The sequence below is a fragment of the Tachypleus tridentatus genome, chromosome 11 (genome assembly GCF_004210375.1).
Source record: "Tachypleus tridentatus isolate NWPU-2018 chromosome 11, ASM421037v1, whole genome shotgun sequence".
Classification (NCBI taxonomy): domain Eukaryota; kingdom Metazoa; phylum Arthropoda; class Merostomata; order Xiphosura; family Limulidae; genus Tachypleus; species Tachypleus tridentatus.
The window spans coordinates 67,407,370-67,433,103 of record NC_134835.1 but is presented as its reverse complement, the minus strand read 5'-3'; the positions used below and the strand labels follow the sequence as shown (position 1 = coordinate 67,433,103).

At 32.2% G+C, this 25,734-nt stretch overlaps 2 protein-coding genes across 2 annotated transcripts in view; one reads left to right on the top strand and one right to left on the bottom strand.

The window, feature by feature from the left end:
* The window catches only part of LOC143232370 (protein ECT2-like), a 70,635-nt gene extending 49,905 nt beyond the window's left edge, over positions 1-20,730 (bottom strand). Inside the window, exons 1-6 of the mRNA XM_076467713.1 lie at positions 20,529-20,730; positions 15,387-15,559; positions 11,989-12,071; positions 7,261-7,440; positions 6,143-6,232; positions 5,750-5,857 (exon numbers count right to left, since the gene is read on the bottom strand). Coding sequence (XP_076323828.1) covers positions 5,750-5,857; positions 6,143-6,232; positions 7,261-7,440; positions 11,989-12,071; positions 15,387-15,432 — 507 coding nt within the window. The 5' untranslated portion in view covers positions 15,433-15,559; positions 20,529-20,730. The remainder of the gene's footprint in view (positions 1-5,749; positions 5,858-6,142; positions 6,233-7,260; positions 7,441-11,988; positions 12,072-15,386; positions 15,560-20,528) is intronic.
* Lipt2 (Lipoyl(octanoyl) transferase 2) lies at positions 20,698-23,135 on the top strand. The gene is made up of 2 exons (XM_076467714.1): positions 20,698-21,650; positions 22,816-23,135. The coding sequence occupies exons 1-2, from the start codon at positions 21,176-21,178 to the stop codon at positions 23,049-23,051; spliced, it is 711 nt and encodes a 236-aa protein (XP_076323829.1). The 5' UTR covers positions 20,698-21,175; the 3' UTR covers positions 23,052-23,135.
* Positions 23,136-25,734: the final 2,599 nt, after the last annotated feature.

Below are 25,734 nucleotides of genomic sequence, written 5' to 3'. Positions count from 1 at the left end.
GTCATTTCTGTACAGAGAAAACTGCCGAATGGAGACAGTATCAGCAGTTTTGAGAAATGTTTCTTGTAAAGAAAGACAAACAGGATGGTAGGAAGCAATCAGCGTTTTGATATCATCCAGATTAGAACGTAAACCTCGACAGTTCCATTGTATCAAGGTGGCCATTTTTAAGAACGGGTAGGTGAAGTGGCTGGAGAACCCTTCGGTTTATGACCACGTCTTTTTTCTTTACTGTTTTTAGTCGGAGGAGGTCTATCAACCTCCATGGATCCTGCTCTGGGTCGGGTGGGCAGGTTTTTGTTATTGGAAGGGGAATCCAGTGATTGAGGACGTGAACGAATAATTGTTTTGTCTCTTGTGGTGGGAGAAAAAGATGTATCAGAAGAAATGCCTGTATTTGAAACTGAAGGACGTGGATCTTGAGATTTGTTGGAAGGTATGGGAGGAACAGAGATGGGTGTGGAAGTCGATTCATCAACCTTTTTAACCACGGAGGTCAAAAGGCTTTTCATTTGTTTTGAAAACGATTCTCTTGGAGGCACAGAGATCTGTCTGCACTCCCACTGTAGTTGTGGAATGAAGTGCAGCAGCATATGTCCAAGATGGAGTTGTGGACAGCAATTTCCGAGCCTCAGGATAACTAATGTTATGTGTCGTTTTCAAACGCTGCACCTCTTTTTCCTCCAACCATTTTGGGCAAGAATGAAAGTAAAAGGGGTGAGAATCATTGCAGTTTACGCAATGTGGGTTCATGTCACAGTCATAGGCATCGTGGTCCTTGCCTCCACAACGAGCACATGCCAGGGAACCACAACAAGATGTCTTTGAGCGGCCGAATCTCTGACATTGGAAACATCGAAGAGGGTTTGGTATGTATGGCCGAACCCTGCAAATGAGATAACCTGCCTTGATGGTGGCAGGTGCACGTGGTGAAGTAAATGTTAAAACGAGGGTATTTGTTGGCAGTGTAACTCCATCTTTGCGAGTGGAGATGCACCTCACTGCAGAAACTCCTTGAGTGGAGAGACCAGCGAGAATCTCTGACTCGGGAACGTTCTTCAAATCTCTTTCAACAATAACTCCTCGTGAAGAATTCAAGATAGCATGGGGTGTAATCTCAATAGGTATATCCCCAATTGCCTTTGAATTCAAGAGGAGATGTGTTGGGATGTGGATGTTTCAACCAATATGTCACCAGATCGAAGTTTCTTTACTGACTTTGGAGAGCCAGCAAGTCCCTCTAGTCCCTTTTGAATAAAAAAAGGGGACATTTGCCCTAAAGGTTTTTCCGAAAGAGAATGTAATATAAGAAAATGAGGTACGTGTGTTACTGATGTTGAAGATTGCTGTTCTGAGTATTCAAGACGTGGTCGCTTACCCATTGACAGGATCCATAGGAAAAGGAAAAAATTTCTGTACCCACTGACCCCACCCACCATGGAGCCCTACAAGGGGACGCACTACAAAGTCATGCAAGGACAATGCAGCAACGCCAGGGTTTCGTGAGCACTATACCCAAACACCAGCATCAGGCACAATGTCCGCAACACCCGTTGAGAACTTCTAACACTGGTACTTGGTTGACTCTAGCCCAAGTGGACCAGCCGATTGACCCAAGAGGGGCCACCCAAAGGCCACCCGTCTACAGGAATTCGAGGCCAAAGTGGTGTGTTAGGGTTGGACCCCACAACCACCAGGATCCTCTCCTCCCCTTCACGGGTCGCCACGCACGGCAAACACGTGGGTAGATGTTTAGATCCCAGAGAAGGTAACCAGATAGAACAGAACCTTCCCTGGGAGGTCCCCTCACCACGTACAGGAATCCACACCGAGGGGTCTGGTGGTAGAAAAGATGCCACTTTCAAACACAATCCAAGTTGATTTTTGGCTTTGACACCTAACCTGCACAAGCACATGACCAATGGAAAGCAATGTAGTTTGAAAGAGTCAGATACCTACAAAACCTATGCCATGCCCATTTTTGAACCTTTTGTGGCTCCTGGTAGACAGGAATCCACCACGGATGAGGATGCCATGTAAAACACGTCAAAGTCTTGGAAAAGACTGAGCAGCTTCCTGGACAATACAGTCAGTCACTGCTACAACACAATCATTTATCAACAGACAACAGTAGGGTCAAGTTCAAAAAGGGCAATGAAAGAAGCCCAGTTGGCTTGGTTTAACTTCCACTAAAGCACATGGGTTGGGTGACATCAACCACAGCCAATCTTTCTCAGAATGACAGGAATATTAATATTGTTCCAAGAAAATTAAGAACAGAGAGAAGGATCATTGATAGTAAAAGACTGACTAAGTGTACAAAAAAAAAAGTATAACAAGTAATGAAGAGAAAAAGTTGTGATCCAAGAGCATACTATGTATTAAACAGTCCCTCCCATCAATATCAACACCATCCCAATTGGGAATGTAGCTTTTAAAGTCTCTCAAGATTTAAAAAAAAGATGGAAACTGTTTGATGAAAGCATCAAGGTCTGATTTATCATGAAGTTATTCAGAAGATAGGTAGAGAGAACAAACAGTGATAGTATGACCCAAGAAAATGAATAGCAACAGCCTCCAAGAGTGTATACAGTGGCAAAAAAACAGGGTAAGCACATGTCAGTTAGCCAAAGTACAACTCCATACACTTGGCCTTCACACAACCTGTCATTTTGTTATTATGAAAACTACCAAGAAATGAATGTATCAGTATATTTCAGAAATGTATCGTGTAAGGAAAAATACACAGGATGATAAAAGTCAAGGCCTTAATGCCATCTAGATTAAAATGCAGACCTCAACAGTTGTGCTGTATTAAAGTGACTATTTTTATTTAAGTGGAGAGAAACAGGGTGTAGAATCCTTTGATATATGACCAAATCATTTTTCTTCATTAAAAGAAGGTCTGTCAACCTTTATGGATTTTGCCTTGGGTCAAGTGGGTAGTTCTTTGTCAGTAGATGCAACTGAGGGCATGAGTGAATAACCATTCTCAATCTAAGGTCCAAAAGAAGGTGGATCCGAGCAGACACCAAAAGCCAAGGTCAAAAGAAGTGGACTTGAGTTGTCACTGAAAGGAAAGGTGGGAACAAATATAGGAATAGATTTTGACTTGTCAATTCACAGACTACAAAAGACTCCTTACACAGTTTGAGAATGACTGCTGGAGGCATGGAAAGAACTGTCTGCACTCCCACAGTAGCAATGGATCATAGTGCAGCAGCATATGTCCAAAATAGAGTTAAGGACAACAAATTCAAAGTCTCATGATAACAACTGTAATTAATCATTTTCAAATACCATACCTCTTTCTCCTCCACCCACAAGAACTAATGTAAGAGGGGTGAGAGCCACTACAGTTAACACAGTGAGAGTCAGGTTTGCATTCACAGGCATCATGATATTTGCCACAGCATCAAGCACACTTCAAAGAACTACAACACAATGCCTTTGAGTGACCAAACTGCTGACATTGGACACATCTGAGCAGGTTGGAAATATCTTATATTCAGATAACCCACCATGACAGCAGTGGGAAAATGCAGTGATGTAAATGTCAAAATCAGAACACTGGGCAGCAGCTCAATTCTGTCCTTACAAGTGGAGACATGCCTTACTGCAAAAACTCCTTGGGTGGAGAAACAAGTGAAGGTCTCTGACTAGAGGATGTTCTTCAAACTTCTTTCAACAATAATTCCTTGTGAGGAATTCAAAGTAGCATGGGAGTAACTTCAAAAGGTATAGCCCCAATGATCTTCCAATTCAAGGAGTTCACTGCATTATGGGGTAAATGTTTCCATCAAGATATCTCCAGATCATAGCTTCTTGACTGACTTAGGAGAACCAGCAACCCTTTTAACGTTACTCTTCTGTAAAAAAAAAAAAAAAGGAGGGAAGGGGGAGACATTTGTCCTAAAGGTTTGTTTAACAAAGAATGTAATACAATAAAAAGAAGTACAGGTGGAGACTGCTATGCAGTCTTCAAGATGAGGTCATTTACAGATTATCTGTTGTTGTTTTTTTTATTATTATTTTATTTGGCTTTGAGAAATCCATAATGAAAGAAGAAACATACAGTGCCTGCTGACCACACCCACCCACCATGGAGTGTTACGACAGGACAAACCACAATACCAAACAAGGGCACTGCAGCAACAACTGGGAATTCATAAACACTATATCCAGAAACAATCATCAGACAATGTCCACAACATCCACTGAGAATGTCCAACACTGGTACTCAGTTGACCCCAGCCCATCAGAAACAGCTAAATGATCCTGAGGAATGACATGCTCAAGGTCACCCATCACAGAAATTCAATGCCAAAGTAGTGTGTCAGGATTAGATCCTTCAACCATCAGGATCCACTCCTCCCCCTTCATGGGTCACCATCCACAGCAAACACATGGGTGGACATTCAGATCCCAAAGGAGATAAGCTGAAAAGAAAGAACCTTCTCTGGAAAGTCCCCTCACCATGTACAAACATCCATGCCAATGGGATGAAAGTTGGAATATTTTCATTTTCTTTATGAATTACATTACTAAATTTGAAAAAACGTTTTGAAACAAAATATAATTCTTTATTATCATTAAAACTTCAAAATGCAATATCAAGATATACATTTGACACCTAAATGAGTCTGTAACCCATGTACGAATGAGCGGGTGTTTAATTTTACAAGATATTTCAGTTTAATTTTGACATCACTTGCTTGGGAGAGATAATAATAAAGCTGTCTTGAATAAAATATTCAAAGTATATATCTCAAAGAAATTATGTTATACAAAGTAAGATAAACTAAATTACTTAAATCTATGATTTTCTAAAACTTTTAAGATTTGGCTTTAAAAAATCACACATTTTCCCAAGACTATTCAATATGTGTGAACCCTAAAAAACTTTACCAACACAGAAAATGTTTTTAGTTTTGATTTTTAATTTATTATAATTTTTTAATGATTATTACTTGGGGTTTACATAGCATAATGTTCAAAAGCAAATAATAGCAAAATTCTCCATAAATATTTATACACAACACTATATTTCACTTGTTTTATCTTTAATATTAGACTATCAATTCAAGGTACAATATACAACTTCTAAATAAAATGTTTATAAGTAGCTACCCTTTCACACCGTACCTGATGCATCTCGCCTCATATGCAAACTGTGAAAAGAAAAAGTTGGTTTACTCGGACAATCTGATTATTCAGATTCATTGTCACTATTATGCTAGACCTTATTTGCTCTCGACAGATGTTTTGTCACTGCTGTAACTTTCTTATGATAAACTGCAATTATTATTTATTTAGGATTATATGTTCACAGTTTATAAAAGACTGACACACCATTAACCACAGTACTGTATGAAAGATAAACTGGTCTTTAATGATCCATATGTTAGACTTTTATGTTCAACTAGTGTACACAATTCATAACAGGGAAGCAAACAGTAGAAAACTTTGTTAAAACAGCTTAAAAGTATTACTATTCATAACAAAATAGGAAATAGCTAATAAAATTCTGAGTCCACTTCCCAGGCTAACATGTATTAAAATTTATATTTCCAACCACACCAGTAAATGAGAATTTTCAATCATTAATGAAAAATAAATCATAAATGGACATTAAGTAAAATACTGTGTTTGTATATAGAATTAAAAAAAAAATCAAAAACAGTGTTTGGAACTTCATGTAAGAATTTCTTAAAGGTAAAAATGTATTTGTAGATACTTTTATTCTTACCCTATATTTTTCTCCAGCAGTAGAATTGGCTACAAGGTGAGTTATTTTTGTGTTGAAGTCTTTCCTAATACTCCCACTCATATGATGAATCAGAGTTGCCATATTGCACTTTAAAAACAAAAAACATACTTTACGAATTTTTAGAAAATCAGGATACATTTGAAATTCTCATTTAAAACACATAAATAATTGAACTATTCTGTATTACAATACTGAAACACACAAAACAAAATTTATTTAGAAACAGTCATTTACTTTAGGTATTTCAAAACATTTACCTAAACATTTGAATAATTTATCATTCATCACTTCCTCTTTATGGATATGTTATCAAACTGGATCATTCTCAAAAAATAACAATGTTGTTTGGTGTTTTAATCCATTACTACTCACCATATCTTCTTTCTTCCTGAAGCCAGTAAAACACAGAATCAGTTGACGCATTGATGTCGTATACAGAGGACGGGTATTGTATGGAAGTGGCTAGAAAAATAAAAGTTTATAACATTAACTCCACTATAAATGGCATTTAATATATACTAAGAGTGAGATATCTATAAAGTGTAAAATTAAAGAAACCTTAATGCTATTCGTAACATTTAATATTAACCTGTGATAACTTCTTAAGGGCATAACACATACAATAGTGAAGAATATACAGAATTTCAGTTATTTTTTTTAACCCTTTCCAGACTTTCATGAGAGTGGGTGGTGCAGAATAATTTATCCAAAATGCCTGAAATTTAGAACAAATTTACTAAACAGTATCTAGTTTTGGTTTAAAAAAATCAATTATTTTTCTATAATTTTGTACATCTTAAACTACCAAAAGTCTTATAAGCATTTTAAAAACATTAGAAATAGTTCCTTTCACCTTAATATTTAATTATTTTATTAGAAAGTTTCAACTTTTATAATTTTAATTACACATTTATGACATCATAGCATGTGATGTGAATAAAGGCCTGTAATAATAATTCATCAGGCAGAGAATGAAAATCACAAGAAAAAAACAAAGACTGGTTAAGGATTCTTAACAGGTGATAAGCAAGTGAAAAAAACTGTTTTAGGATAGGCAGAACAAAAATGAATGAGTGCACTGTTGAAAGGTAAGACTCCTCAAAACTGCACAAATATAAAAGTTAACATTTTTTAATTTATCTTTTCAAATTACACTAATTAAATTCTGAAATTTTTGAGTTAAACATTGTTGAAATAGACTTTGAAGTAATATTTTAATTTTAACTTCTGAAGTCAGATATGCACTGAACACCAAAAAAGGTTTCAATTGGTCTAGAAATGGTTAAACTGAACAGAAAATTATATGGATTCTGTTGTGATTCTCAACTGTATTCAATAACATATCACAAATGTTTCAAATTCACCAATGTCAAAATCTAAAATACTTAAATATTATGAACTTATTACTTAATTTAAGACTGAATTTCTTAAATATCTTTAACAGTCTAAGTGTGCTTAAATACATCACTACATGCATTGTAATGATTTACCTCATTTGCTTCAGCAAACTGAATCAAAGCTGTTGAACCCAATATTCTATGACCAGACTTTACAAGGGTATCATAAGTTGGTCCTTCAAATTCATCAAGTACAAACACATTATCATAATCCTTCCCATCAGTTAGAATTTCTTTCCCTGAAGGACTATAGACAACTGGAACTTGAAAACTCTAAAATGTAAACACATCAAAATTAATTAGCATATCAACTCTCATTTGTTAGAACTGAACTTTGCCATTAAGAAAATTTCAAATTCAACTGTTTACTTGTATATATATATAAATATATATGTATATTATCTAATACATGACTTGAAAAAACAAAAAGTTTAAATCTGGACAATTAGTGGAATCTACTAATAAATTAGACTCATTAATCTGACTGCATTCAATTAATTAATTATTCACACATATGACCAAGCTTCCTATTTTCAGACTGTTTTGAGGGTTGAGTCATTTTTAAATTACTTTCTTTATCATAATAAAAATTTTTAGGTAATATGACTTAGAATTAACTTTACCTTTTTAATCCCAAACTATTGTACGTGAAATATATGTCGCATATATACAACATAACATAGCAAGCACAAAATTCTATTAATACCATTAAATAGATTTCTCTACAAATTTCCACAAGACTACTGCACTAAACCCACTTCACTTTTGTTGATGAGTATAAGCACTACTTCACAATATTTGCAAACCTTTTTTTTTATAAACTTATTAACTTTATTACCTTAAAAATACAAACCTCACAAATAAAAGATTTAGACTGGTTTGTTTTTTAATTTCACAGAAAGCTAAAAAGGGATCTCTGTGCCAGCCAACACTTATATAGAACCGTAAGACTATATAGAAGGCAGCTAGTCATCATCACCCACTGCCAATTTTTGGGCTACTCTTTTATCAACAAATAGAGGGATTAACCTGTTCAGTGCCGTAGGCGAGATAACTCATCCAAGCCAATCGGTAACACAGTGCCACAGACAAGTTAATTCATTCTCAATAATACCTAACTTCAACACTAAATGTCAGCACCATACATGCATTCGACCTACTTACAAATTGTTTTACTTTCAATCCAAAATCACGTCACGAAAAAGTTACAAAATGAAGAAGCATTAGAGTTGTGTTTTGAACTTGGTTCGGAGTTGCAGTAGCAGCTGAAATGCTTGGCAGCCAACAGGTTAAATGTAATATTATAGTGCCCCACGACTGAAAGGGCAAGCATGTTCAGTGTGATGGGGATTCAAACCCCTAACCCTGAGATTACAAGCTGAGTACCCCAGCCACCTGGCACATAAAAGTTTTAGAAACAACACTAGTTTTTAGCCACAGGCATACATTAAATGTTAGTTCACTGAATAAATCTTTCACTGTTGAAAGACAATTTTTCAAAATATATTCAAGAAATGAAGTACTTACTCAAAAAATTCACAAAAGTTTGGCCATTAATACTTTTTTTGTTGATGTGTTTGAAAAACATTTACAATAAGTACTTCTTGAGATCTCTAATACTTCTTTTTTTTCCTACTATAGGCCATATTTTACATAATATTAATTGTGTTTCAAATATTAATTTATTTTTCAACAATGAAAGATGCATCATTCAATTAAATGACATTTGATGTAGGCCTTTGGCTAAAACTAGTGGTGTTTTATTTAATATCTTTATTGTGAGAGTTCTTTACATATTTATACAGTATATTAACTTTATAAAAAAAACATCATGTGACAATGTCTGCAGAACCTCAAAAGAGCAATACATTGTTTAAATAATGTTGTCTCTAAAGATGTTCAATATAAATAAGAAAAATATCAAGACATATGGAAGTGTATAACAAGGCTAAAACAACCTGCTGTAGGGCACATTGTGTTATTAACAGGGGTAATAATTTAGCAATTTCCACCATCTGTATCTTGAACTATAGTATTCCAAGGTATCATATTTTTCAGACCTATGCAAAAAAGTCACATAAACAATTAGTCTAACATTTTTACTACAGCTTCACATTGGAATAAAAGTGGATTGTTTTTGTCATTAAATTTAAGACAGCTGATTTATGGCAGCAAAATTATAAAGTAAAAAATGTCCAAATACATAAGTATTAGACAAAGCAAAAGGAATTAGATGTTTTAGCTCAAGTTTTCAAAAAAGTCAACTAGGTTGATTACTGACAGAGAACATACTACTTTACTGTGGTGTAAGTAGTTATAACAAGTGACTCACTGAGCAGCCTTTGATCCCCCTTTTGAAAGCATTAAACATTACCTAGCCAGTTTTATTTAAATGTTTAAGTGCTTGCCAGCTTTTCAGCACACATTTACTAAATTTTATGAAATTAAACCTAATTAAAGAGTACTTAGTGTCATGTGATATTAGCTTAAGCAATTAACATAAGTAATAATGCTTAATATAATTCCATGGTGTTACTATAAATGAAGCTGTGAAAACTATCTATCAGGTAGGAAAAACTACCACCATATATTTTGAAGAATCAGATTAGTTCTGTAAATTAAAGATCTGTTTCAAATAATAGGGTTGCAGTCCTAAAGCTAATGTGAGTTACTATTGAGTGTCACTGTTCTACTTGCTGTGTACTGACAAAATATCATGATATCTTATCAAAAACACCTTTGGTGTGAAAAAAGGAATGGACAAAAAAGACTGAAAGGAATGAAATCATATTTGGCAGATAAATTGGTAGTTACATTTACAGCATTGATAAGAAGTTTACAGCACATATACATTTACTAATTAGCAGTATTTTGTTTTACTCACCATTGTGTTTAAAGTTGAACAAAAAATTCAGACTAGCTAATATGTATGTATGTATTACTGTATTTCTGAATTCTTAAGTTGTTTGGCAAAAACAATCAATTGAACAAAATAGAAACCCAAGTTTTCAAACTTTTTATAATTAATAATTATGTATATTTGCAAAGGTAACAAGCTATTTGCAATAATTCTAAAATGAGCTAGAAAACATTCCCTGATCTTAAAATAAAAAATTATAGGTATAAGAGGCCTACTGACACTTGCACATTAATCTGTTTCTTGAATTGACAAAATTCATTACTCAACAACAGCATCAAAAGAGAGTAGCTACAAAACAATGAGGTAACTGCTGTTACACTTATTAGTAGCACATTACATTTTTAAAATTTGCATTAAATAAATGAATACTTTGTGAGAAACTGTTGCACAAAACAATAATATTGGCATTGTTATGATCAATAAACTGAAACAAGCATTGCTGTACAAAAAATAGAATACATTTCATTCTGTGTTTCGGGAAGACAAAAGTATGAAACTTGTACAAACATACTGATATGTAATAAAGCATGAATAATGCAAGAGTGCCTATTAATTTAAAAATTAACAAGATAATGATAGAATAAAAATACAAAGTTCATTCTAATCAAAGTTATGTTTTGTTCATAAATTCATTATGAAATTTGCTCATGTAAATGACAGAGAAAACATCAATTATGGTTATGTTCTCTGGACATATTTTGAAAGAAAAGGATCCTAACTTTTATGGTCAGTCAACTTACTACAAATGCAACTTTTTCCTAAGCTTTATAAAGCATGTACTGCAATTGAAGCCTATCTATATATAACCAATTACTAAGTATGTTACCATAATAAAGTGACTGATATTTGAAAATTTTAGTCTATTATTTTATTGATTTTAATATTTATTGAAAACCAAGCAAGGCATTTGTAATTTATCACATGACTCAAAGGATAGCATGAATAAGCAAATAAAGAGTGTTGCTTTGCAAACAGTTACCCAGAGATCAGAAATGAAGGTCTCAGGTGTAGCCAATATCTGTCACAATGTCTACTGGAACACGCATTCCAGAAAGAAATAGGTGTGGTATCTCAAATATAGCATACACAAAGTAGAAAAAGTAAATTTACAGTTCATTTAACACCAAAAAATACACTTGTGCAAATTATAAGTTACAATGTATACTATGTAAGAAAAATAATTTTTACACCTACTTCATCATTCAGGAATATAATTTGTAATTACAAATTACAAACAAAATATAGTGTAAACATTAAATTTACACCTTATTTAACATTAAAATAGCCAAAGAGTTGGTGGTGGGTGCTGACAGTCATTTGACATCTCTAAATGACAATTCTAAACTAGGAAAAGTAGCTCAGTAGCTTTGCCATATCCCCAATACATGGAAACAAGTATAACATTCTCCTGGCTGAAAAGCTGATGATCATTAATATCAATGCAAATTGAAGCAAAAACCCTTGAAATATGAGGCAAACCCCCTAAATCACCCCATCACTGCAGCCCAAAACAGATAAAAAATTAGGTCAAAGAAAGTCATTTTACAAATTTAAACCCCAAAGCTCAACAAACTTAACTGAAAAAAATAACAATGAGAATTTAAGAAATAAACTCAATATTTTGATTACTTGGATGATGGACAAATAACAAATTACAACATCAATTACTTATTTTTGTGATATTAACAGATTTAATCATAATTTTCAATACATAATTATTTTATGTGATGTTATTAGATGTAATGGTAATAAATTAAGTGTTAACCACCCAGCACTAGACTGTCATTATATATTTCATACCTTAAAGGTAAGAACTTAAGTACGTTACAAAGAGATGCTATTTGAAAGTGCACTAACCCACAATATAAAACACTAACATAAACAAAACTACCATCACTCACTTCTGCAGCTTTAATAACATTTTTATCCTCCTTCAGTTTCTCCCCAATGATACAGATTCTGCTGTCCAGCAAAATTCCTGGAGCTAAAACAAACAAATGTAATTAGTAACTCAATACAAATGAATGTCTAGACTGCATAAGATTATATGTTCAGATTAATTCCATACAAACAAAACTTGGGAAGAAATGTATTTTAAAAAATCACATGTAACGATAATTGATAACATAAAAAATCCTTTAGTATTATTACACTTCTCTTTAAAACAGTACATGTAGATAAGGTAGTTCAGAGGTGACATAGTAAGGTTGGAGGTAAAACCCCAATTTTAACTATTTTTAGGCCTATATTAAGAAGTTAGAAAAAAAGACTAAATAGGAAACATGGTAATATGTGAAATTGCAGATATTACATATCAATGACATGAATATTTCAATTTATACCTGTGTCCACATAAACCACTATATCTGTTTACTTTCTGTTATGTGTGTCTATAAATAAGTTATTGTATCTTCTCTTTGAAATTGTACTTCTGGCAGAAACAGTTTTGGATGCAAGTTGGTTGTTTGCAAAATATAAACTTAGTAGAGGAGGAGATGACTAGCTGGGACTCCCATTAATTTATATGTAGTATAACCCTTTAGTCACTTTCTCCAAACATCCTTACAAGATGTATATAGATTGCTGTATTTATATAACATGAACTAGGCCTAAACCTTTCTCACTTTCAAATTTGCTCTACTGCCTAGGTTATATTTACAAATTTTAAAAACATTATTTAAAAGATGTTAATCAACACACTCAAGAATTTTCTGATCAATAAGAAACTGCAAGATATCAGTGAATATATCTGACAAATTATTTATAGTTTTGTTTTAAGTAGAATTATAAGTTTCCTACATAGACAATGCATTTCTGATAGTGTAATTAATACTCACATAAATAGCTTTTCTATTGAATAAATGGAGTCATATGGAAGATGAGAGCACACTTATTCAGAGAGTTGATGCACAATGAGATATGCATTGAAATCAATACATTCCAAAGTAAAGGAGACAGAATGATTGTGATGGGCATAAAAAATGTTTCTGAATATAGAGAGAAGCACTTAATGAGAACAGTTATTTATGTGAGAAGAGAAAATGTACCATATTGGAAAGTATCATAACTTTAGTTTGAACATGCATGTGATCACAATTTTATTCAAGCTAAAGGCAAATTTATATTACGAATTCTGTGCATTTAAATTCAAAAAACACATATCCAAAAAATACTATGTACATGAAGCACAACTTTTCCCTTAGCTTAGTTATGGTATCATATCAAATACAAAAGTGACTTTTTTATAGTGACATAAAATATCTTGTACAAAAATAATGCATTTCAAAATTTTTATGCAAGGAAAAATTTTAATGTTGCATGTGAATAAGTTATATTCTTTATACATATATGTTAAAGAAATTAGTACGAACCTTATATTTCAGAATTTTTGTTTAAAAAATATTATACAATTTTGAATTTCAATACCGAGAAATTTCTTGTATGAAAAGTATAACACACATAATCACCAAAATCACACACAAAAATTTGACAAAATATGCATTTCCACTAAGAAATTAAGATTAAAAAAAATACGAGAAGTTGCTAAGGCAGTTTAGGACTATTCCACTACAAAACTCAAATGGTACTTGCACTGTAACTGGCTGAGAGAAAATGGTCTATGACTGGCTACTTTGCATGCATGAAATATGACACAAGACAGACACGCAACACTCACAGCAGCAAGTATTTACATTTTTAAACAGTAAAACACTATATTATGATTAACTACACTGTCTGAATTACAAAAAAAAATTAATACATATAATATAATCTCAATTCCATCAATTATCATGTTGGTCAGAAGATTCAGGCAAGTTGCATGCACAAGGAAGTCTTCCTAAAGGTAAAACAGCACATGATAGTCACAAGAGTTTTGAGTTTCAGAAAGTGTCATGGATGTTTAGATATATAGTGATAAAAAATTTCTAAAGTAATTATTTTATGAAAGGGCCCAACATGGCTAGATGTTTAAGGTGCTCAACTTGCAATCTGAGGGTCACATGTTTGAATCGCTGTTACACTAAGCACGGTCCACTCTTTCAGCCATGGGGACATTATATATTGTGACAGTCAACCCCACTATTCATTGTTAAAAGCATAACCCAAGAGTTGGTGCATTACCTCTAGTCTTATCCTGCTAAATTAGGGTCAGCTATTACAGATAGCCCTCATGTAGCTTTGTGTAAAATTCAAAACAATTTTATGAAAGAATGTGCATCCATTGGTTTTATTTATCTTCTATCATAAAGTTTAAAGATGCATCTTTCAGACATTATAATCAGTATGTTGTTTTGACTTAAATACTAATGTCATAAGAAACTAATTAGTTTCCAAATAATTTAACTCAAGTACTAGGCAACTGAACAAAGTAGACAATTTTTACCTCATTATCAGTTTTGAATCTTTATACTCAGTGTTTGATAATTTGATAACTCTAACCTCAGCATTTAAATCCTAATTTCCTTCTGCAAATTACTTTTGCTCTTAAAACGGTTATATTTGTTTTTTTGTGAGCTTATAATTTTTCTGTTTTCTAATCGTAGCTTCAAGTTCAATTATTAAAATATGCTGGTTTTAATCTGAAAAACTCCAATTGCATGTCTCAATGTCAGCTCCATTTTTAGAACAAAGCAGATGATGAACAGATGATATTATTTACAAGTTTCTTACATCATTTTCTTTTATTTCAAGCAACAGTTCACTTGGCAACACTTCATTATCACTTGCATTTCTAAAACTCAATAACAGCAGTACCTGGAATATTGCATGGCTTTATTTGTGGTTTACTTTTGCAACGTAGTTCAGCTTTTAAAGTTGTACTTAAAATAGTAACTTCATTACAGGACAGATCTTTTTCATATACAGTTCAAGTTTAAAGCACCTGTTCATCTTTGATAAGAAATACATGAAAACTAGCATTAATGTTTTTATTGCAACTAGAATAAACAATCACAGTACATCTGATCATCAAAGGTAAACAAAAATGAGCCAAGAGTAATTAATAACAGATTTCTTAATTTCATATGGAGTTTTACAACAGAGGACATATACAATGCAATAAGGCATGCAGCCAGGCAGTGTTACTATAAGCTACAAGACACTTAACAGGTGCTAATAAAGTTAATGCAAGTCTTGGTTTTTGCCTAAAATGTAAAATATATCACTGCATACAACCTAAGTGACTTCTTCCTTTAATACCATTAAATCATGAGTAGAAATGAAACAGAATTATAAAGGTAGAAATTCAGTTTTACACTTTACATAACAATTCTAATAACTATTTTAAGAATTTTCAAACCTCCAGTTCCAGATGAACCCACGTCTAAGGAGCTCCCTTCTGCCATGTTAGTTGCCTTGGTTAATTAAACCTATATATAAGTGTCCACACAAATTTACAATATTCAGATCTTGGTCACTGTTCTATTCATGCCAACAACACATTTTATTACTCCACTCCTACACAGTAGTTACCTGGAATAATGAAAAATACTGTTAAAACTTACTTTTTCTTTTTGTTTTAAGCTGTATAACAACTCATATAAAACCTATCAAGTATTCTAATTTCTGAGAAAATCCTGTGAAAACTAAAAAAATGGTGTATACTTATCTAATACAGAATATTCCAAAAAGTTAATTTCTACATGCAGATAAGGTTTTCAGTATATGAAGAATTATAAAAGTAAACCATTCATATAATATTTGAAAGCCAGGTTGCACTTATTTTCATGCAGAATTTTTTTTTTTTCACATGCATACATTTATAGAGAAGATCAAGTTCATCTAGTATTAAAGGATACATATGGACTGATAGTTTGGATTAATGTACTTGCTATTGTAAAAAGGTATCCCATCAGGGAATAAAAAGAGGCTGAACTTACACATTAAATATGTTGTTTACAGATCAGTTTTACAATTTTAAAAATTTGGGAGGACTTTTGAATCCTGAAAAGTGTGAAAATTAGAGAGAAAAGAGCATTGAAAGTGAAAATACAAATAAACAAAGAGGAACTGTATTTTGATGCTAAAGACACATGAAGCATAACACTTATTACATTGGTGTCAACCAATCAGGTATGAAAATTAGATATTTGAAAAATTAAATTTTTGAAGCATATCTGTCATAGTCTAAATGCAAAATAATGCATTTAAGTCATCATAACTCAGATCACACATCTAGTATTGATGGAAATCTGCTCAATACCATGAATGAAGAAGACAAGGATCTCACCACAATGGTATACAAGGGCTAGCTTTGAGCTGTTTATTTTAGCTTAACTCAGTCACTGACAGTGGATGCAGCTTCACTGAATTGACATACTTCTTGCTGTATGTTATAAGTTATTCATGCCATTAAGGAAGTGCTCTATTGCAGTAAAACTAAATTTTATGAAGTATTTACAAACATTTTGACTTTAAACCAAATAATGTAACTGTCTCTAAACAACATGGTGTACTATGTACAATTTTAGTTTCTTTACCTGAGGAAGAATAATGACATAGTGGAAAAGGTCCTGAGGAGAGTTACTAAAATTATTATTGAGATGGATTAGTTATCTTTGGATAGGACAAGATCTCTTATTTTCTCAATCTTTATATATCTTGTAAGGAGGTTTAGAGAAATAGGGACTAAAGGGCTATACTACATATAAATTAATGGGAGTCCCAGCTAGTCATCTCCTCCTCTACCTAGTTTATATTTTGCAAACAAACAAACTTGCATTCAAAATGGTGTTTCTGCCAGAAACAATATTTCAAAGAGAACATGGGATAACTTATTTCTTTACAACTGCTGATCTAAAAATGGATATTTTGCATGATAATAAGAATGGGCAAACCAATCAGAAGTCCTGTGAGGCAAACTGATCAACATGAAGCTGAATATCAGGAGAAGGGAGAAAACCAAAAATACTGCTCATACAATAAGGATGAAGTGAATAAGAATTAGTTGAAAGGATAAAACCACAAACGTGTGATACAAAATCCATAAAGACCAAATTAGACTTAGAAGATTCCTCAGGTTGAGAATGGAAAGTTACGGCAAACTTTGAAGATGGAAAAAGACAATTAGAGTCCTTATCAGCCTACCAAGGTGCAACAAAAGTTGTCCCATGTAATGTTCAATCTCTCAATATACAAGAGATAAATCTACCATTGTATCAGTTGCACCTGAAGCTTGAGAAAAAAACTCTGATAACTGGTGTGCTCCCCAAAGTGGTAACATTAAATTTGGAATTCATTACACAGAAGAGGTTCACCAAAGTTGAGTGCAAAAATAAAGTGATTAGAATTAACTGTTAAATATTAATATAGGAACTAGGTTGAATGAAAACAAATTAAGTAAAAATATAACCACTTCATAAGTAAGACAGTCAAAAATAAAGCATTAAGCTAAGCAGCCAAAAAAGAACACATCAAAGTAAAACATTGTCAAATGTAAATGAAAGTTTGATAGAGGGAGTTACACGTCATGCTCCTATTGGTATATGATGCACGAGAGACAAGTTGGAATCTTGTACTTCCAAAAGGGGATACAGAATGCTTGTAGCATGTGGAAAGAAAAGTTTACATAAAGAGAGTAGAACAGAATAGGAATAGCTAATCATATGAAATGAGGCAAGTACCTTATCAGAAATTATAATTTTGAGTTTAGGATTATATATTACAACTGATGTTGTATATAATTACCACAAAGCCAACATCAATTTCATTGGTCACAATATCAAATGCACATTTTGGGATGCAATTCTAAATAGAACTGACTTGATTAATCTGGTCTTAGTTTCTGTATGAGCAGTTTCTATTTTATACAGAGACCCTATTCATCACTAGCCTTTGACACTAACCTAGCTCATGTTGTAGAACACTTAATCCATTTGATGACCTTGAATTTGTATGTTCCTTCACACCAATTTATAATATAGTTATAGGTGCTGACAGCAGTATAAAATTAATTTATGAGCAACATTTTATAACCTCACTGAAGAAATACTGCAAGCAGTTATAAGATTTGAATAAACATCTCAACTCTAGTTAAATATATACCCTATAAGTTATGGTCCCTGACCAACTTTTTATACTATAAATATTTACAAATATATGGAAAAGTTATAATTAACAGGTATCTGAAAAAGATGTTTTAATTAGAAACAGTATCTAAGTTAGATCTTCAGGGAATCATCTAGAAACGTTTTAATGATCTTCATAAAATGCAAAAAATAAAAAATGATTTTTATTTCAGCCTATAGTTTCAAATACTAGAAATAATAGTGCTTTGTCTATTATTTCAGTTGATTTCCTAAAGGCTTTATATACTAATACAGACAGTATTTATATACACTAAAAAATTAATATTTGATATTAAAATTTATTGTCCAACCTATGATGTTCAGTTTTTAATTTATGATTATACTTTTAGAAGAAACTATAAAGTTTCATGCTGACTTGATTGTTTCTACAATTTAAATTATTTAAGGATTTCTTGAGTTTGTATTTTTTAAATTGCTATATTATTGTAGGTATGTACATTCATAATGTGAGAAAAACACATAGGTTTAAGTGAAACTGTATGACGTAAAAAATTATTTAAGAAAGTAATTATGTAGGTTGCAAGTGCATAATTTCAATATTTTAATTGTTCCATCTATGTACATACATACATATTTATTGTCAATTTTTTAATTTTTTCAAAGCAGTCAGTTGATTTATAGGTTACAGCCTAGCCTGTAATTCCAATTTTACTTTTTGAATATTTAATATATACAAACCTGAAGTTACTTTTCATATTAAAATGGTAATACTGCAATGTTACTTAAATTTAACACATTAATTACTATTCAACCAGCATGATGTTAATTTTAACTGTGAAATTTACCATTAAAGAAAACATTCACTGTCTTGTATTTTAAATTCACAAGCTTTATCCCAACTGTATCTAAAGATAATCCAATTAATTTCTCAATTCATTTTCCCTATAGATTTTCAATTACTTATGAAATTTTGCATGAAGAATTTAGTAAATATCAAATGCTTCTTATGTAAAAATGTTTTCTTGTATGTGAAACTGACCAAATATTTTCTAATTATTTTAACAAGCAGTTTCAATAAACCATCTATGGTTGATGTTCTCAAGTAGACATTAGTTAAACCTTTATAATACATTAGTAAATGAATGTGAAAATTCAGTCATGAGCCTTACTTAACAGAGTGTGTTTTTAAACAGTTATGTATTTTCAAATCTGACTGCAACTTAGTTGTAGTATTAGATTCTTATAACTTTAATGACTGTTATTCCTTCACTAAGAATCATAAATTCCTGTTTATAAATTTACCTTCCTTGCTGTCGGTATCCAGTTATATTCCTTCTATAAATAAAACTGTCAACTTGCATAACAAAACATGCAAATGTATGATCTTTCAATATATCAAGTGCATCAGACATGTGCATTACAACACTATCCACTAAAAATCACATTTACTGAAGTTCCAGATCTTAACAAGGACCAATTGTCAACATGGCTACCATGTAAAAAGAGAAGTTTCTCATATATTTAGATTAAAGACAAAAATTAGCAAAATCTGCTAACAAGTTAATCTTTGTTTATATTTATTATTTTTTATACTAATATCCCTTGCCCCATGTTTTACATTTTACTGAGCTTAATACCTGATAAACTTAAAACATAGTTCTGTAGTAGTAGTAGTACCCAATCATTACAAAAACAATTTCTAAACTTTGACAGTTAATCTCCAAGTTTTACTTTTACAATGTTATTATTTTTGTTTAAAACTAGTCTTCAAACAGCAATAAGAAGTAAATCAATAAATAGTGTCTAGTGTTACTCTTAAAACATACAGTGACAGTCAATATAAAAAAAAAGTGAATTCTTGTCATTATTCTCGAGTCATTAAGCCACTGGACCAATTTTTGGGTCCACCATTCAGTATTAAAATTAAGTGATAAATACAATTATAAATTACTAACGTCAGACCTGGAGGTCGGTGGGACTTTAACAGAGCAATAATGCATTACTATTTACTTCAGAGTTTAGGGGTACCTTATTGACCTTAGCTGAAAGTTTAAATGTTGTTATATTTAATTATAGGATAAAAAAATGACTAACCTTGCAATTTTTCCTATTATTCGCCTATTATAATTAGATATACTAAATACTGTAGCGAGTCTTCGTGGAAGTAAGACTGAATAATTAATAAATGGAAAATTAAACTTAAACTTACATGTTAATTATTCAAAACTTCAATTTAAAATAGGCCTAAGGGAGTACACTGGACATAACTCAAGTTTAAAAATAAGTAGAGAATTAATTTAAAACTTTAATATCAAGTCGCTCGTGTAATTTTATAATGTATTATGTACACATATATATCAGTGTTAAACTGATTTTATTTTAAATATATATGATAAACAACTTTAAACACTTACCTAAACAAAGTCCATTTTAAACGAAAGCGCTAAACGTTGAAAGATACGTATAGTTAGTAACGTCAAATGTTCATTGGCGGTTTATTTCCTACACAGAAATTTCGATTACGTTACCCGAGAAAACTCTGGTGTAAATAACGTGAACTACTGTCATGACCAAATCGTTTGTGGTATCACTTAGAGCAGGTGTCTCAAAGCATTCTGGGTAACTTTTTGAAAATATTTATCTTAGATGAGCATGATAAATGGAGAAATTGGGAAAATTACGATAACGGAAAAGAGTAAAAAATAATAAATTAAACTACCTTAAGTAAAAAAAAAGTTAATAAATAAATCGGTTATAATGAACAATTTCATTATTCTAATCACTCTCTCCTTGTATACATATGCATATCATGTTTATCCTAAACTTTCGCGTTTTTGATTTTGCACTACAGGGGCTGCTTTGTAAATTGTAGGCTATACTATTCTTAGTCTTTAAATATTAATATGTACAAATGTTAGTTTTGGTATTAAAATAGTAAAAATGTAACTTGTAAGGTCTAGTGTAATTTAGATTTAATACGTCCAACTTGCTGCATTAAAGATACTTTACCAATACCAGTGTAAGCTTTAATTTAATTTTTAGTAAGGTATAATTCAGAATCATGATATCAGGAAAACCAATTGTTGTTCTGAAAAACTTAGGATATTTAGCATATCAGCAAGCTCTAACTATCCAAAAGAAACTTGTTCAACAGTTACATGAGACTCTAGCACCCCAAAAAATTCCACTTTGTGATTATAGGCATAATTTCCTACTTCTGGTTGAACATGAGCCTGTTTATACTGTTGGAATTCGATCATCGACATATACAGCAAGTGAAGAACAGAAGCTCAGAGCTTTAGGAGCAGATTTTGTGAAAACTAACCGAGGTGGTCTAATAACATTTCATGGTCCAGGACAGTTAGTTGCATATCCTATACTTTATTTAGGTGATTTCAACCCTAAAAAGAGTATGAAGTGGTATGTTTGTCAGCTAGAACAATGTGTAATACATATGTGCAAATATTATGGAATTCAAGCATCTACTTCGCCATATACAGGTGTATGGGTAAAAGACAAAAAAATTGCTGCTATAGGTAAATAACAACACTGATTAGCAAAGTTAGAATAAGTGACACAGTTATGACATTCATCATTACAATGTAAGCAGAATGTTTATTATTCAGAAAAGGTTAATAGTGACATCGATCAATAGGACTTTCGGAAACTAAAATTTTCTAATAACTTGCATCATTAATAGTTGTCTTCACTTAGAATGATATTGAAAAGGTTTAGAAGAAAGCTACTAGGATGTTCCTGAGATGGAAGTGTTATCTTACAAATATAGGTTAAGATTGCTTAACTTATTTTCTCTTAAGAAGTGTAAGAGGTGACCTTGTTGAGATATACAAGATTATGTGTGGTATTGATGGGATGAAGGTCTTTTCTAAATAAAGAAGACAACAAGATGAGAGAGACAAGCTTAAACTTAGGAAAATGCAGGTTAGAATCAACTTAAGAAAGGTTTGTTTTTCTAAGAAGATTAGTTCAGTAATAGATATTCTTCTCATTAAAATAACGTGAACTACTGTCATTACCAAATCGTTTGTGGTATCACTTGGAGCAAGTGTGGTAATAATTTTGTGATTTTGAAAATATGAGTAAAATTTTGGGTCATGAAGGAGGAGGGAATAGGGCAAAATTTGAAAGGACGGTAAAACAAGAATAGAAACACACAGTTGTCTACCAGTGAGGTGTGGTGAAAAGTTAAGGAAAAGTTTTACAACCCTTAATTAAGGGTACAGGAAGAATGTAGTTTTTTTTTTTAATATTTAATCCTCAATTAGCAGATGGATTGAGTCACCACTAGTGGTGGAGGCCAGCACTTTACAAGAGTTAATACTTTCTTGAAAGATATAGGATGGATTTACTTTTTATAAGGAGTGTGTATGCAGAGACAGCCATTAAGGACCAAATGAGTTCCTGCTATCCAGTTTCTTAGAAGTTAGTGTTTATGTTGCTTGTGTAAAAATATATGTAATGTACATGTAAGGTTTATTCATGAGTATCAGAGGTAGAAAATGTGGTTGCTGTGAAATAATGTAACTGTAATTTGTACAAGCGATATAAAAGGTGAAATATTTATCAAAATAACATGCGTGTTAAGTCTGAAATCATGGGAAAGGAAGAATGTTTGGCTTCTGAAACATTTTGTAGATTACTAAATACGTTTGTAGGCAATTCATATTATCTTTATTACAGGAATTCATGGAAGTAGGTATGTGACAAGCCATGGTGTGGCCATTAACTGTAACACTGACATGAGCTGGTTTCATCATATAGTGCCTTGTGGTATACCAGATAAGGGAGTGACATCTCTTTCTCAGGAACTTGGCAAGAATATCACTGTTACAGAAGCAGCTACATATTTTCTTCAAGCATTTGTAGAACATTTTGAGTGCACGTTGTTACAGGAGGACATGTTAAGAAAAGGCTAACTTTTTGTTTTTATTTCATTGTTGAATATAATGTAGTAATATTTTTGTCAAGAAAATAAATTGTGTCTTATGGCACAAATTCAATATCGTAGTCAGTGGTGTATTTTATCTGGGTTTGTATGCAAATTTCATTTGATCACTGAAATATACTACTAATATTTTATTTTATGATCATTAGACAACATCTGTTAAAGCATTTGATTTAACCAAGTAATAAAGGTTTGTGGTGTATGAAATATTCTTCATCCAAAATATGGCCTGGCATATTTAAATATTGGGGATACTGAATTAGGCATCATTTGTTGTTTTCAGATACATGAATCAGCCGGCAAGTAATGATCCATTACATTAAATATCACTGTTTCATAATAATTTGCATGATACATTTTAATAACTAGTTACCTAATGACTGATATTTTCTTCCAAGATCTAAACTACTAATAAAAGTAAAACTATTGTTTTGCACTCAATATTTAATTTCCTGATGATAGTGACCTTGTAAAGAAATTCTAAATTTTAAAATCTAAGTCAGTAATGAATATGTAGGAAGAAAGAAAAAAGCACAAGAGTATCTTTGATATTACTGAATTGTAATTTATGTCATTTAGGAAAGAAGCTTTGCATTTTTAGTGGGACAGTGAATCAGTTGGTAATTTATGTTAAATCTCCCCATTGGAGTATGGAAAACAGGTAACAGAGCATGCAGTTTCTTTAACTTTTATTGACAAACTGCAAATTGTACCTTAATATTTTAAAAGACTTCATAATGCATAGGTAACTAATCTTTGTTTCATTTTTAAAATTTCAGTAACGTATCAGCTACATAGGCACTTGAAACTCAGCATACACAAACAGTACAGTTAAATGCTAAATAGATTATATAACATTATACATAAATATGTGTAGGGGTGTATTAACTTATAAGCTTCCAAAGCTTATACATAAAGTGCAACAATAAAAGGCAGGCCCATTAGGAATGGGAGAACCTCAAAATATATTTAAATTTGAAATTATTTTTAAATATATTTTTGAAAAATACTAACTCACATGTGCCCCTCAAATTGTTTAACCTTAATATACCTTCTGAATTCAATTTTTTTCTTTTGGGTTCCCCTGGCTTCTGTTGATGTATATTATTACATTTATAATAAAAACATATTTTCACCCATTTCATTCCATTTTAATTTACCATTACCCTCATTGTAACAGTGTATCATTTTCCTAGTAAGTTCTTTGAAAAGAAGGTTCATTTATAATTGTAGGTCTAGTGCTCAGTTAACTCTAATATATTCCTTAACATAAGACTAATTTACCATTATCTGAAACTAAACAAAAAATATATTTGGGTGACAATGCCTAGGCTTATACTGAGCATACCTAATTTTTAATGGTGGTAGATATACCACATTCTGGTTGACATGGAACAGTAATTTGAGAAAAAACAAATTAGGTAGTGTTCAAGAGAAAATAGTAAGCACAGCCAGCTCAAGGACAATGCTTAAGAATCGTTACAGCATGGTGTACAGAAAACTTGTGAACCTCTTGCAGATTGTGTTCAGGGTAATAAAAAAATATGTAAAGCAGCTTCATAAATATATAACATTATATACATAGGCTGACGTTCAAAGTATAAATAGTTTGGAATCATACATTAGCTAAAGGAAGTAGAGAAGCTGCAACACCACAGTTAGACATCATGTAATTGTGATAAAGTACTTCCTACTACAGAGCCCTTCTATTATGTGACTCCATCTATGCACTCTTACTGAAACATAACTTTTCGGTTTGCAGTGGTTAAGTTCAGATGTCTTTCTTTTTATTCATTGATTGTTGAAGTGGTTTGATTTCATTTAATTTGCTATATTTCAAGGCTTTTTTTTTTCACTTTATTTTCCAAACTATTTCATGTATCAGTTTTTTGACATGAAAAATTTCACTTGCTTGTTTGGTAACAAGCATGAATGCTGAAGCAAATGTTTCAGATTGTTTGGTCGTGATCCATTCTAACAATTCAACAATGGTGACTCATATCAGTCCCCTATGTTTTCTGAAATATCTTATCTTCTGGGCCCACGATTATCACATTTGTTTGGTAGTGTGACACATACTAGGTGATTTCAACATTGTGCTGTTTTTTTTCCCCCAACCCAACTGGATGGTCCCATCATCCCTTTGTTTTTCAGTAACTTTTCAATCAGTGGAGTGTTCCTCACAAGAATGCATTTGCCACCACCCTCAACCACCAGTTACTTTTATTTTGGTCCTCTTTTCCCCATCCTCAGGCTTTGGCTGTAAATGCCTTCTGCCAGGATTGGTCGAACAAGTTCCTTTATGCTTAATTCTCCTATCAAGTTACTTTACTGGATAGGCCCCTCATCCATACTATTCCATGCAGAGTCCTTCAGATTGCTCTTTACTGGTCCACTCAACTATAGCTTCCTCAAATACTCCATTTATATTTGTTTCCTCTCATCCCTCTTCCTTTGTTTCTTTGTGAACCTGAGTTGCTAACTCAGTATCCTATGCTTCATGTATTCCATTTTCACATCTTCCTTTTGTTCAGTCACTGGCGAAGATATCTGAGTTTTCACATTGGATAGCATTTAATTTAGCTCGTTCCATTTGCCCTTCATTGATGTCTGTGTATAAGCAGAATTTGAATGTTTTTCATACCTGGACCTTG

What these genes read in the sequence shown, in the direction of transcription:
- Lipt2 (XM_076467714.1), top strand. Translation starts at nt 21,176, where the DNA reads ATGATATCAGGAAAACCAATTGTTGTTCTGAAAAACTTAGGATATTTA. An exon ending in CAAAAAAATTGCTGCTATAG is followed by an intron (nt 21,651 to 22,815) that starts GTAAATAACAAC and finishes TCTTTATTACAG; the next exon opens with GAATTCATGGAAGTAGGTAT.